Source organism: Pristiophorus japonicus, chromosome 3, assembly GCF_044704955.1.
Source record: "Pristiophorus japonicus isolate sPriJap1 chromosome 3, sPriJap1.hap1, whole genome shotgun sequence".
Lineage (NCBI taxonomy): Eukaryota > Metazoa > Chordata > Chondrichthyes > Pristiophoridae > Pristiophorus > Pristiophorus japonicus.
This window is the reverse complement of record NC_091979.1, coordinates 195131820-195146341: the sequence shown is the minus strand read 5'-3', so window position 1 is coordinate 195146341 and position 14522 is coordinate 195131820. Positions and strand designations below refer to the sequence as shown.

The following is a 14522-nucleotide window of genomic DNA, read 5'->3' as shown; positions in this document are numbered from 1 at the left end:
TAATTCAAATTTGGTCTGTGGTCAGGGACAGGAGGGTGTAACTACGATCGAGGCGGGTATCGGGATTCCAGGAGGTAGTGATGGAGGAGCCTCAGCCCTTGCTCTTGTCTAACAGGTTCGAGATTTTTGCTCCCTGTTTGGATGAGGGCAGGGACTGCAAGGAGGATGAGCAAACTGACCACAGCACCGTGGTACAGGGGGCCATTCAAGTGAGGGGAGTAAAAAGGAATGTTTAGTGTTAGGGGACAGTATCATTGAGGGGATAGGTACTGTTCTCTGCAGCCGAGAGCATGAGTCCCAAAGGCTGTGTTGCCTGCTCGGTGCCAGGGTTCAGGACATCTCCTCTGGGCTGGAGAGGAACTTGAAGTGGGAGGGGAAAGATCCAGTTGTCGTGGTCCACGTAGGTATCAATGACATAGATAGGACAAAGAAAGAGATTCTGCTGAGGGAGTATGAACAGCTAGGGGCTAAATTAAAAAGCAGAACCACAAAGGTAATAATCTCTGGATTACTACCTGAGCCACAAGCAAATTTGCACAGGGTAAATAAGATCAGAGAGATGAATGCGTGGGAGAAATGGGTTTCAATTCATAGAGCATTGGCACCAGTATTGGGGTAAGAGGGAGCTGTTCCGTTGGGACGGGCTTCACTTGAACCAGGCTGGGGCCAGAGTCCTGGCAAATTGAATAACTAGGGCTGTAGATAGGGCTTTAAATGAAATAGTGGGGGGGGGGGGGGGGTGGAGAAATCCGGTGAGCGGAAATGTAAAAAGAGAAAGGAGAAGGCAAAAGTGCAGGGTAGCAATAGGGATAATGATAACCAGAGTGTGACAGGAATGCTGCGTGCATTCTATCTGAATGCATGCAGCATTCGTAACATGACAGATGAATTGACGACACAAGTAGAAATAAATGGATATGATCTGATTGCCATTACAGAGACGTGGTTGCAAGGTGACCAAGGATGGGAACTGAATATTATGAGGTATTTGCCATTTCATAAGGATAGGCAGAAAGGAAAAGGAGGTGGGGTAGCTCTGTTAATAAGGGATGAGATCAGTGAGAAATTATATTGGCTCAGAAGATCAAGATATAGAATCAGTTTGGGTGGAGATAAGAAATAATAAGGGTGGGAGTGGTCTACAGGCCCCCAAACAGTAGCCACACTGTAGGACAGAGTATAAATCAAGAAATAATAAGAGGCTTGTAAGAAAGACACGGCAATAATTGTCATGTATGTAGACCATGTATACTAACTGTATAGTCACATAAGGTGTGCCACCTGAGGGCACTGCAGTGGGAGACCTGAGGGTCACCTGCATAGGTGTGCAGGGCCCAGTATAAAAGGCTGCCCACCATGATTGTGCCTCACTCTGGAGTTACAATAAATGGGACTAAGGTCAGAACAGCTCAAGTAAAATACTAGACCTCGTGGAATCATTCATAAGAGTATTAAAGACTTAACAATAATCATGGGCAAGACTTAACAATAATTAATCTTCATATTGATTGGACAAATCAAATTGGCGAAGGTAGCCTGGAGGAAGTATTCATAAGAGTGTATGTGGGATGATTTATTGGAACAATATGTTGTGGAACCAACCAGGGAGCAGACTATTTTAGATCTGTAGTGTGTAATGAGGCTGGATTAATTAATGATCTCCTAGTGATCTTGGGAAGTGTGATCAGAGCATGGTAGAATTTCAAATTCAGTTTAAGGGTGAGAAAGCTAGTTGTCAAACAAGTGTCCTGAATTTCAATAATGGTAATTTACAAAGGCAGAACTGGTTAAACTGGACTGAGAAAATATATTAAAGGGTAAGACTGTAGAAAAGTAGTGGCAAATATTTAAGGAGATATTTCATAACTCTCAACAAAGATATATTCCAGTGAGAAAGACTCTTAAGAGAAGGATGAACCATCCGTGGCTAACTAAGGAAGTAAAGGATGGTGTCAAATTGAAAACAAAGGCATACAATGTTGCAAAGAATAGTGGAAGGCCAGAGGATTGGGAAATCTTTAGAAACCAGCAAAGGACAACTAAAAAAATGATAGAGAAGATAGCTTATGAGAGTAAACTAGCAAGAAATATAAAAACAGACAGTAAGAGCTTCTACAGGTATATAAAAAGGAAGCGAATAGCTAAAGTAAACATTGGTCCCTGAGAGGATGAGACTGGGGAATTAATAATGGGAAACAGGGAAATGGCAAAGACTTTGAACAAATATTTTTTTATACCTGTCTTCATGGTAGAAGACTCTAAAAGCATCCCAATAATTGATAATCAAGCGGCTATTGGGCTGGGGGGGAAGTTAAAACAATCACTGTGACTAGAGAAAAAGTACTAGGTAAACTAGTGGGACTAAAGGTGGACTTAGACCTGATGGCCTGCATCCTAGGGTTTTGAAAGAGGTGGCTGCAGAGATGGTGGATGCATTGGTTGTAATCTACCAAAATTCCCTGGATTCTGGAGAGGTCCCAGCAGACTGGAAAACCGCAAATGTAATGCCCCTATTTTAGAAAGGAGGGAGACAGAAAGCAGGAAACTATAGACCAGTTAGCCTAATATCTGGCATTGGGAAAATTCTGGAGTCCATCATTAAGGAAGTAGTAGCATGGCATTTAGAAAATCATAATGTAGTCAAGCAGAGTCAACATGGTTTTATGAAAGGGTAAATTTGCTCGAATTCTTTGAGGATGTAACGAGCAGGGTGGATAAAAGGGAACCAGATGATGATGTGTATTTGGATTTCCAAACTGCATTCAATAAGGTGCCACTTAAAAGGTTACTGCACAAGATAAGAGCTCATGAGGTTGGGGATAATATATTAGCGTGGATAAAGGATTGGCTAATTAACAGAAAGCAGAGAGTCAGGATAAATGGGTCAATTCAGGTTAGCAAACTGTAACTAGTGGGGTGCCACAGGGATCAGTGCTGGGGCCTCAACAATTTACAATTTATATTAATGACTTGGATGAAGAGACCGAGTGTAATGTAGACAAATTTGCTGATGATACAAAGATAGGTGGGAAAGCAAGTTGTGAGGAGGACGCAAAGAATCTACAAAGGGATATAGATAGACTAAGTGAGTGGGCAAAAATTTGGCAGATGGAGTATAATGTGGGAAAATGTGAGGTTATCCATTTTGGTAGGAAAAATAAAAATGGTAATTATTAATTAAATGGAGAGAAATTACAAAACATGGTGGTGTAGAGGGATCTGGGGTCCTTGTACATGAAACACAAAAAACTAGCATGCAGGTACAGCAAGTAATTTGGAAGGCAAATGGAATGTTGGCCTTTATTACAAGGGGGATGGCGTATAAAAGCAGGGAAGTCCTGCTACAACTGTATAGAGCGTTGGTAAGACCACACCTAGAGTACTGCATAGTTTTGGTCTTCTTATTTAAGGAAGGATATACTTGCACTGGAGACAGCTCAGAGAAGGTCCACGAGGTTGATTCCTGAGATGAAGAGGTTGTCATATGAAGAAAGGTTGAGCAGATTGGGCCTATACTCATTGGAGTTTAGAAAAGACTTAGGGCTAAAACCTCTACTTTTTTTGCATGCTTAACGCCCACTTAACAGCCATTTTACCACTGAAATGACATATAACACCCATATAGCGCCCATTTTGGCACAAAATGGAAACTGACGGGTATTTTTAGAAAACTTATCGCTGAGCGTTCCTTTCCCCATGGGCTTAACGCCGGGAAAAAATGTTACCGCCCGCCCACTTTTTTTGGGGTGAATCATCAGAATGGGCGAAATCAACGTCCATAATATCGCCCAGCGTTACTTTCCGCACGGAATTAACTCCGAGATTCAATAATATCGCCCGCCCACTTTTTTTTGTCGTAATGAGCATATCTGCCGCAACTAACGCCCAGGAGATTGCCCACCATCACTTTCACCACCTCGCACACATATTGCCGACAATATCGCTTGCCCAAAAAAACGCCCCAAAAAAGTGGAACTGTTCTGAATGAACGCCAGCGGTGTGGCTGACATTTTTAAAATTGCACTCTTAGGTGAGGAGCTGATATCTGAACGATTTGCATGAAAGAGCGTTGATGTGAGTGACAACGCTGACACACTGGTGTGTGTGTGCAGCTCAGACATCAATGGTACCTATCACCTTAGTGCCAGTTAAAGTTTACATTGATTGATAAGGTGTATTTAAACCTTTCATGTTAAGGAATTACCAGTGTGTAACGGTGCAGCTATCTGAGACAATGCGCAACAAGGTTATGTTCAATAAAAAAATGTTATCCAACATTGGTCTGAAATCATAAGTAACACAGCCAATAACACCCAACCCCTGCCCACACCCCACTTTTTCCACCATTGACATCAATCAAATGTTCAACATGTCCAGCAACACAGAATACAAAGGCAAAGCAGGAGGGTGGTCCCCAGCCCCCGTACATTACAACAAATTGCATACACCCAGATAGAGATATAACACAGCTGTCACCTGCGGACATGCACCTCACTTTCCTTCCCTCCTCCCCACCTTTACCCCTTCCCCTCCTCGCTGCGGTCGTTGCACGGGTAAGGGAGCGGGGGGTGCCGAGGGGGAAACATTCTCTGATGCAGAAGTAGGATCTTGGTCCTTGTTCTCAACTGTCGTTCGCAGTGGTGGTGCGGAACCTAGGTATGGAGTGCCGCGCTGTGGGACCACTGGGAGGCCTGTGCCAGCAGTGTTCCTGGCTATCGCATCCAGGGCCTCCGCCATCCACGGAATGTATTCGGTCATGGTGGCCAGCTGTCAGGATATGCCCCCCAATGTTTCGATGAGCTGGTCACCAATGTCTACAGTCCTCCTGGACAACTGTACCATCTCTCTGCTGTCATGTGGTGCTCGTGGAACAGACCTGCCGTGTCCACGGGACCTTCGCGGGGTTGGCGTCATCCTGGGGACAAATGGAGTGCCCTGTGGCAAGGTGCTTGGGGCCAGTACCTCCAGAGTGGAGGCGGGAATGACTGGAGGACCACGAGTTGACGTTGGGGTGGAATGGCTTCTAGAGCGTGGCGATGCAGGTTCCTCGAAGTCCGCGCTCTCATCTGTGGAGAACAGACCCAGCGGATTGACGGACGAGAATCGGAGCTCCTCAGCATCAGATGTTGGATTGTCCGGAGAGTTGGGCCCCGCGCCCCCACCTTCTGGCCTCGGTGGCCTTGCCTTGGGATGTGCTGCTGGCTGAGCTGCAAAACACAAATGAGGTTATTAGAGGAGGAGGAGATGCTAGGGTCACAAGGTGAGTCCAGCTCTACACACAGCATATGCACAACAAAAGCACCACCGCTCTCAAAATCATCACAGACCTCACATTTCATGACCATCAACACATTTGCATTCCAATGATTTTCATTAGGCCATCATTATTTCTATGGAAATTTTAGAAATCATCTATCCTAGATGATTGTTCGTATATGAGTGGGTGTGACATCTATTGACTTTACATCACGCAATGGTGTAAGCTTTACTCACGTGGCATCACTTCAGGGTCTGCAGATGCTTCTGTGGCTGTCCAGGGGTGCTTCCCCACGAGTGCGAGCACCCGCTGCTCCATGTCAGTGATGTCGCTGGGGACTGATGGCTCCCAACCCGTTCGCCTCTGCACAGACCTCATCGTCGATAGCTTCTTCTGTAAAAGGTGGCAGGACAACATGGCATGAGATCATTGCGTGATTTCATTGCTAGGTACTGTCAAAGAGACTGATACAACACATAACCGACAGAGGTCATGATTATTATGAAAATTATCATTCTTTACCTAAAGACGTACACCGTTACCGCAGGCTTTGAGTAAAACTTTCCCGGTAAAAGTGAAAGACCTCACATCTGATGATAGTCACACATGACTGTTACAAATCAAATTCTATAAATACATAAGTACATGTAAATCAATATAATACTTACTCTTGCGGATCCCACAAGGTCGTTCCACCGTTTGCGGCATTGGTTGCCCTCACAAACCTTGTTGGTCGCCGACGAGACCACCTCTGGTACGCCTTTGGAGTGGGCTTCCCACACCGCCCCTGTGTCAAATCACCCCAGCGTGACTCGACCTCCTGCAGGAGGGTGGCATTTGCCTCGTCCGAGAACCGCCTGGCTCTTTTGCGTCCTCCAATGTACTCCCCTCCCACCTCACTGCTCTCTCCAGCGTCAGTCTCCACAGCATGCTGTAATGACTCCTCCTCACTCTCCATTATAGGCCAAACTCAGGCAAATATGTGGCTGGTAACAGCTAATTTTTGTTTGCCTACTTGCTGTGAAGCTCTAAAGTCTCCCTCCTTCCTCCCAAAGCAGCCACACCACACCCAGACATGCCTTCAGTCCCTCTGAGCTCCCTCTCTCTCTGTCTCCTCTTCTGTGCATGGTATGATGACCCTTGACCTCTTGAATCGCGGGACTCGAGCATTGCCATGCCATGCCATTGCTAAGGACGGTCATGCTTTACAGCGGAAGGTCAAAATAATTTAATGCTACCGCCCATTTTATATCGCTCGCGGTAACGCCCATTTTCAAAAATGGAGACTAGGTGCTTTGAGAATGGGCGAGAAGCCGGCGAGCTGAAAACCATTTTTTACACCCACACCGGAAATATTGCCTATTTTTAGGCGATAACCACAAAAGTGGAGGTTCTAGCCCTTAGGGGTGATCTTATTGAAACATATAAGATTCTGAGGGGGCTTGATAGGGTAGATGCACACAGGATGTTTCCCTGTGTGGGGGAATCTAGACCTAGGGGGCATAGTTTCAGAATAAATGGAAATGAGGAATTTCTTCTCTGAGGGGCGTGAATCTTTGGAATTCTCTACCTCAGAGAGTTGTGGATGCTGAGTCATTGAATGTATGCAAGGTGGAGAGACAGACAGATTTTTGATAAGGGAGTCAAGGGTTATGGGGAGCGGGCAGGGAAGTGGAGTTAAGGCCAGGATTAGATCTGCCATGATCTTATCGAATGGCGGAGCAGGTTCGAGGGGCTAAATGGCCTACTCCTGTGGCTTATGCTCTTATAGGACAAGGGTAGCACGCACATGGGAACACCACCACCTCCACGTTCCCCTCCAAGTCACCCACCATCCTGACTTGGAAGTATATTCCCGTCCCTTTATCGTTGCTGGGTCAAACAGTGCTGTGGGAGTACCTTCACCTTCACGGACTACCGCAGTCCAAGGCGGCGACTCACCACCACCATCTTCTCGAGGGCAATTAGGGATGGGCAATAAATGCTGGCCTTATCAGCAACTCCCACATCCCATAAACAAATAAAAAAAATAATAATCTATCGGCCTCCTCCCGAGGTCCCCATCATCACAGAAGCCAGTCTTCAGCCAATTCGATTCACTCCACATGATATCAGGAAGTGGCTGAGCGCACTGGATGCAGCCAAGACTATGGGCCCTGACAACATCCCAGCTGTCGTGCTGAAGACCTATGCCCCAGAACTAGCTGTGCCTCTAGCCAAGCTGTTCCAGTACAGCTACAGCATTGGCATCTACCTGACAATGTGGAAAAACTGCCCAGGTATGTCCCATCCACAAAAAGCAGGACAAATCCAATCCGGCCAATTGCCGACCCATCAGTCTACTCTCAATCATTTGCAAAGTGATGGAAGGTGTCATCGACAATGCTATCAAGCGGCACTTACTCACCAATAACCTGCTTACCAAAGCTCAGTTTGGGTTCTGCCAGGACCATTCAGGACCAAACATGGACAAAAGAGCTGAATTCCAGAGGTGAGATGGAAGTGACTGCCCTTGACATCAAGGCAGCATTTGACCAATTGTGGCATCAAGGATCTCCAGTAAAATTGAAGTCAATGGGAATCAGGGGGAAAATCTCCACTGGCTAGAATCATACCGAGTACAAAGGAAAGTGGTCGTTGGAGGTCAATCATCCCAGCCCTAGGACATCGCTGCAGGAGTTCCTCAGGGCAGTGTCCTAGGCACAACCATCTTCAGCTGCTTCATCAATGACCTTCCCTCCATCATAAGGTCAGAAGTGGGGATGTTCGCTGATGATTGCACAGTGTTCGCAACTCCTGAGAAAATGAAGTAGTCCATGCCCGCATGCAGCAAGACCTGGATAACATTTAGGCTTGGGCCGATAAGTGGCAAGTTACATTCGCGCCACATAAGTGCCAGACAATGACCATCTCCAACAAGCCAGTGTCTCACCACCTCCTCTTGATATTCAACGGCATTACCATTGCCAAGTCCCCCACCATCAACATCCTGGGGGTCACCATTGACCACTGTGGCAACAAGAGCGGATCAGAGGCTGGGTATTCTGCGGCGAGTGTCTCACCTCCTGACTCCGCAAAGCCTTTCCACCATCTATAAGGCACAAGTAAGGAGTGTGATGGAATACTCTCCACTTGTCTGGATGAGTGGAGCTCCAACAACACTCAAGAAGCCCATCATCATCCAGGACCCTTGATTGGCACCCTATCCACCATCTTAAACATTCACTCCCCCCATCACCAGTGCTCTACGGCTGCAGTGTGTACCATCTATAAGATGCACTATAACAACTTGCCATGGCTTCTTCGGCAGCACATCCCAAACCCGCGACATCTACCACCTAGAAGGACAAGCGCAGCAGGCAGATGGGAGCACCATCACCTGCAAGTTCCCCTCCAAGTTACACACCATCCTGACTTGGAAATATATCGCCGTTCCTTCATCGTCACTGGGTCAAAATCCTGAAACTCACCTCCATAACAGCTCTGTGAGAGTACCTTCACCACAAGGACTACAGTGGTTCAAAGAAAGCTCACCACCACCTTGTCAAGGACAATTAGGGATGGGCAATAAATGCTGGCCTTGCCAGCAACGGCCACAACACGGAACGAATAATAAAAACATTTTTAGAGACCATGGAGGGGTCAGATAATTGGTAGTGAGGTAGAGCTGGGTGTCAACGTATATGCGGAAACTGACGCCGTGTTTTCAGATGATGTCGCCAAGTGGCATGTACATGAGACATGAGACATAGGAGGGTGTCAAGGATAGATCCTTGGGGGACACCAGAGGAAACGATGTGGGTAACTTATGAAGGGGCTTGATAGGAGGGACATGGAGAAGATGTTTCCACTTGTAGGGGAATCTAAAACTAGGAGCCATAAATAGAACACAAAAGCAAAATACTGCAGATGCTGGAAATTTGAAATAAAAACAGAAAATGCTGGAAATACTCAGCAAGTCAGGCAGCATCTGTGAAGAGAGAATCAAAGTTAATGTTTCAGGTCGATGACCTTTCATTCTGACATCGGCCATAAGTATAAGAAAGTCACTAATAAATCCAATAAGAAATTTTGGGGAAACTTCTTTACCCAGAGAGTGACTAAAATGCGGAACTTGCTACCATAAGAACATAAGAATATAAGTATTAGGAACAGGAGCAGGCCATCTAGCCCCTTGAGCCTGCTCCGCCATTCAACAAGATCATGCCTGATCTGGCCGTGGACTCAGCTCCACTTACCTGCCCGCTCCCCATAACCCTTAATTCCCTTATTGGTTAAAAATCTATCTGTCTGTGATATGAATACACTCAATGAGCTAGCCTTAACTGCTTCCTTGGGCAGAGAATTCCAGAGATTCACAACCCTCTGGGAGAAGAAATTCCTTCTCAACTCAGTTTTAAATTGGCTCCCCCGTATTTTGAGGCTGTGCCCCCTAGTTCTAATCTCCCCGACCAGTGGAAACAACCTCTCTGCCTCTTATCTTGTCTATCACTTTCATTATTTTAAATGTTTCTATAAGATCACCCCTCATCCTTCTAAACTCCAACGAGTAAAGACCCAGTCTGCTCAATTGATCATCATAAGGTAACCCCCTCATCTCCGGAATCAGCCTAGTGAATCGTCTCTGAACCCCCTCCAAAGCTAGTATATCCTTCCTTAAGTGAGGTGACCAAAACTGCACGCAGTACTCCAGGTGCGGCCTCACCAATACCCTGTACAGTTGCAGCAGGACCTCCCTGCTTTTGTACTCCATCCCTCTCGCAATGAAGGCCAACATTCCATTTGCCTTCCTGATTACCTGCTGCACCTGCAAACTAACTTTTTGGGATTCATACACAAGTCCCTCTGCACTGCAGCATGTTGTAATTTCTCCCCATTCAAATAATATTCCCTTTTACTGTTTTTTTTTCCCCAAGGTGGATGAACTATCATTTTCCGACATTGTATTCCATCTGCAAAACCTTAGCCCATTCACTTAACCTATCTAAATCTCTGCAGCCTCTCTGTGTCCTCTACACAACCCACTTTCCCACTAATCTTTGTGTCATCTGCAAATTTTGTTACACTACACTCAGTCCCCTCTTCCAGGTCATCTATGTATATTGTAAACAGTTGTGGTCCCAGCACCGATCCCTGTGGCACACCACTAACCACCGATTTCCAACCCAAAAAGGACCCATTTATCCCGACTCTCTGCTTTCTGTCAGCCAGCCAATTCTCGATCCATGCTAATACATTTCCTCTGACTCCGCGTACCTTTATCTTCTGCAATAACCTTTTGTGTGGCACCTTATCGAATGCCTTTTGAAAATCTAAATACACCACATCCATCGGTACACCTCTATCCACCATGCTTGTTATATCCTTAAAGAATTCCAGTAAATTAGTTAAACATGATTTCCCCTTCATGAATCCATGTTGCGTCTGCTTGATTGCACTATTCCTATCTAGATGTCCCGCTATTTCTTCCTTAATGATAGCTTCAAGCATTTTCTCCACTACAGATGTTAAACTAACCGGCCTATAGTTACCTGCCTTTTGTCTGCCCCCTTTTTTTAAACAGAGGCGTTACATTAGCTGCTTTCCAATCCACTGGTACCTCCCCAGAGTCCAGAGAATTTTGGTAGATTATAACGAATGCATCTGCTATAACTTCCACCATCTCTTTTAATACCCTGGGATGCATTTCATCAGGACCAGGGACTTGTCTACCTTGAGTCCCATTAGCCTGTCCAGCACTGGTGATAGTGATTGTCTCAAGGTCCTCCCTTCCCACATTCCCGTGACCAGCAATTTTTGGCATGGTTTTTGTGTCTTCCACTGTGAAGACCGAAGCAAAATAATTGTTTAAGGTCTCAGCCATTTCCACATTTCTCATTATTACATCCCCTTCTCATCTTCTAAGGGACCAACATTTACTTTAGTCACTCTCTTCCGTTTTATATATCGGTAAAAGCTTTTACTATCTGTTTTTATGTTTTGCGCAATTTTACTTTCGTAATCTATCTTTCCTTTCTTTATCGCTTTCTTAGTCATTCTTTGCTGTCGTTTAAAATTTTCCCAATCTTCTAGTTTCCCACTAACCTTGGCCGCCTTATACACATTGGTTTTAAATTTGATACTCTCCTTTATTTCCTTGGTTATCCCTTCTCTTACCGTCCTTCTTTTTCACTGGAATATATTTTTGTTGAGCACTATGAAAGAGCTCCTTAAAAGTCCTCCACTGTTCAATTGTGCCATCGTTTAGTCTGTGTTCCCAGTCTACTTTAGCCAACTCTGCCCTCATCCCACTGTAGTCTCCTTTGTTCAAGCTCGTTTGCGACACTACTTCCTCACCCTCAATCTGTATTACAAATTCAACCATACTGTGATCACTCATTCCGAGAGGATCTTTTACTAGGAGATCGTTTATTATTCCTGTCTCATTACACAGGACCAGATCTAAGATAGCTTGCTCCCTTGTAGGTTCTGTAACATACTGTTCTAAGAAACAATCCCGTATGCATTCTATGAATTCCTCCTCAAGGCTACCCTGTGCGATTTGCTTTGACCAATCGATATGTAGGTTAAAATCCCCCATGATTACTGCCGTTCCTTTTTCACATGCCTCCATTATTCCCTTGATTATTGCCCGCCCCACCGTGAAGTTATTATTTGGGGGCCTATAAACTACGCCCACCAGTGACTTTTTCCCCTTACTATCTCTAATCTCCACCCACAATGATTCAACATTTTGTTCATTAGAGCCAATATCGTCTCTCACAACTGCCCTGATATCATCCTTTATTAACAGAGCTACACCACCTCCTTTCCCTTCTTGTCCATCTTTCCGATGGTGAAGTAGGGTGGGAGGAGGCTCGTGTGGAGCATAAACAAGTTTGGCTCAATGGCCTGTTTCTGTGCTGCAAATTCTGTATAATGGTTTCAGAAATATAATTGCCAAGAAAAAACTTGCACGAAGATTAATCATGTAGACTGAATTTTAAGGTAACTGAGTGCTTTCGGTGAAACCAGTTGGTAATGTTTTTTCTTAGCAAAGAAATACAAGGCACAGGTTGGATTCTTACTTTAGATCAATGTTTTGATTCACTAAAGCTTCTATGGAAGTCACATATTTCTTCTTCAAATTGCCTATATCTGTCTTATAGGTTGTTTCGATTTCAGCCAGCTTATTTTCCTGAAATAATAATTGTTTTATTTTTAAATTACACATTCATGAAACATTTTTCTTCAACATAATGGAGAGATCATATTTAAAACAGGCTGCAGGCGCAATGATGCTGGGAATTGGCCAAAGAGAGGGGTGCACGCAGTTCTGTCCTATTCTATGCAGTTCCGAATCTGAGCCGTGTCCGAACATGGAAGGGCCGAGCATAGGCTGCTTTGTCTCCCAGTCCCTTGATACCTCCTGGTGGCAGTACAAAAGGAGAATTGGTTGCCGTGTTGAAGCAGATGAGCATACATCCTCCTTCTCTACTGTAGGCGTAAAATTACTCTCCCTGGTCAAGAAACCTGCAATGCGAGGCCCCTGAGGGCACGTGGAACTGTAGCCCAGCGTGATAATCATGATTCCCTGTCATTCTCCTCCCCCCTTCCATCATCTCATCCCTCTAATTTTAAAAAGCTCTATTGCATTCTTAACCTTCTCTAATCTGCGCAACAATTAATGCTGTGTTTCTAGTCCAACCAAATTTCTATCCATTGTGCTACATTTTCTTTTGTACCATATATCTGAATTTTTGTAACAAGCCTCCTGTGAAACCTCATATTGATCAAACAAAAAACAACTAATAGCACCTTTAACGTAATAAAATGTCTCAAGGCGCTTCACTGGAGTGTTAACAAGGAAAAAACAATTTGACACTGAGCCATATAAGGAGATGTTAGGGAAGATACCAAAACCTTGGTTGAAAAGGTAGATTTTAAGGAAAGTCTTAAAGGAGGAAAGGGAAGTGGAGAGATTTACAGAGGGAATTCCAGAACTTAGGATGTAGGCAGTTTAAGGCATGACCGCTAATGGTGGAGCATTTAAAATCGGGGATGTTCAAACAGTAAGAATGAGCAGAGCACACAGATCTAGTGGGATTATAGGGCTGGAGGAGGTTACAGAGATAAGCAGGGCGAAGCCATGGAGGGATTTCAAAACAAGAATGAGAATTTTAAAATCAAGGCATTGCTTAACTGAGAGCCAATGTAGGTCAGCAAGCACAGGGGAGATGAGTGAGTGGGACTTGGTGCGCATTCATCATAGGCAGTCCCTCGAAATCAAGGAAGACCTGCCTCCACTCTAAAAGTGAGTTCTCAGGTGACTAAACAGTCCAATACGGGAATTACAATCTCTGTCACAGGTGGGACAGACAGTTGTTGGAGGAAAGGGTGGGTGGGGAGTCTGGTTTTCCGCACACTCCTTCCGCTGCCTGTGCTTGTTTTCTGCATGCTCTCGGCGACAAGACTCGAGGTGCTCAGTGCCCTCCCGGGGCCTGACAGTCTGCATCCCAGAGTACTTAAGGAAGTGGCCCTAGAAATAGTGGATGCATTGGTGATCATTTTCCAACAGTCTATCGACTCTGGATCAGTTCCTATGGACTGGAGGGTAGCTAATGTAACACCACTTTTTAAAAAACGAGGGAGAGAGAAAATGGGTATTTATAGACCGGTTAGCCTGACATCAGTATTGGGGAAAATGTTGGGATCAATCATTAAGGATGAAATCGCAGCGCATTTGGAAAGCAGTGACAGGATCGGTCCAAGTTAGCATGGATTTATGAAAGGGAAATCATGCTTGACGAATCTTCTAGAATTTTTTGAGGATGTAACTAGCAGAGTGGACAAGGGAGAACCAGTGGATGTGGTGTATTTGGACTTTCAAAAGGCTTTTGACAAGATCCCGCACAAGAGATTGGTATGCAAAATCAAAACACATGGTATTGGGTATAATATACTGATGTGGAGAGAGAACTGGTTGGCAGACAGGAAGCAGAGAGTCGGGATAAACAGGTCCTTTTCAGAATGGCAGGCAGTGACTAGTGGAGTGCCGCAGGGCTCAGTGCTGGGACCCCAGCTCTTTACAATAACGATTTGGATGAAGGAATTGAGTGTAATATCTCCAAGTTTGCAGGTGACACTAAATTGGGTGGCGGTGTGAGCTGTGAGGGGGACGCTAAGAGGCTGCAGGGTGACTTGGACAGGTTAGGTGAGTGGGCAAATGCATGGCAGATGCAGTATAATGTGGATAAATGTGAGGTTAACCATTTTGGTGGCAAAA

The 14522-nt window shown here is 45.1% G+C and overlaps 1 protein-coding gene across 1 annotated transcript in view; it reads right to left on the bottom strand.

The window, feature by feature from the left end:
- LOC139255081 (flagellum-associated coiled-coil domain-containing protein 1-like) overlaps nt 1-14522 on the bottom strand; it is a 147287-nt gene that overhangs the window by 9504 nt on the left and 123261 nt on the right. The window contains exon 14 of the mRNA XM_070873870.1: nt 12325-12434. Coding sequence (XP_070729971.1) covers nt 12325-12434 — 110 coding nt within the window. The remainder of the gene's footprint in view (nt 1-12324; nt 12435-14522) is intronic.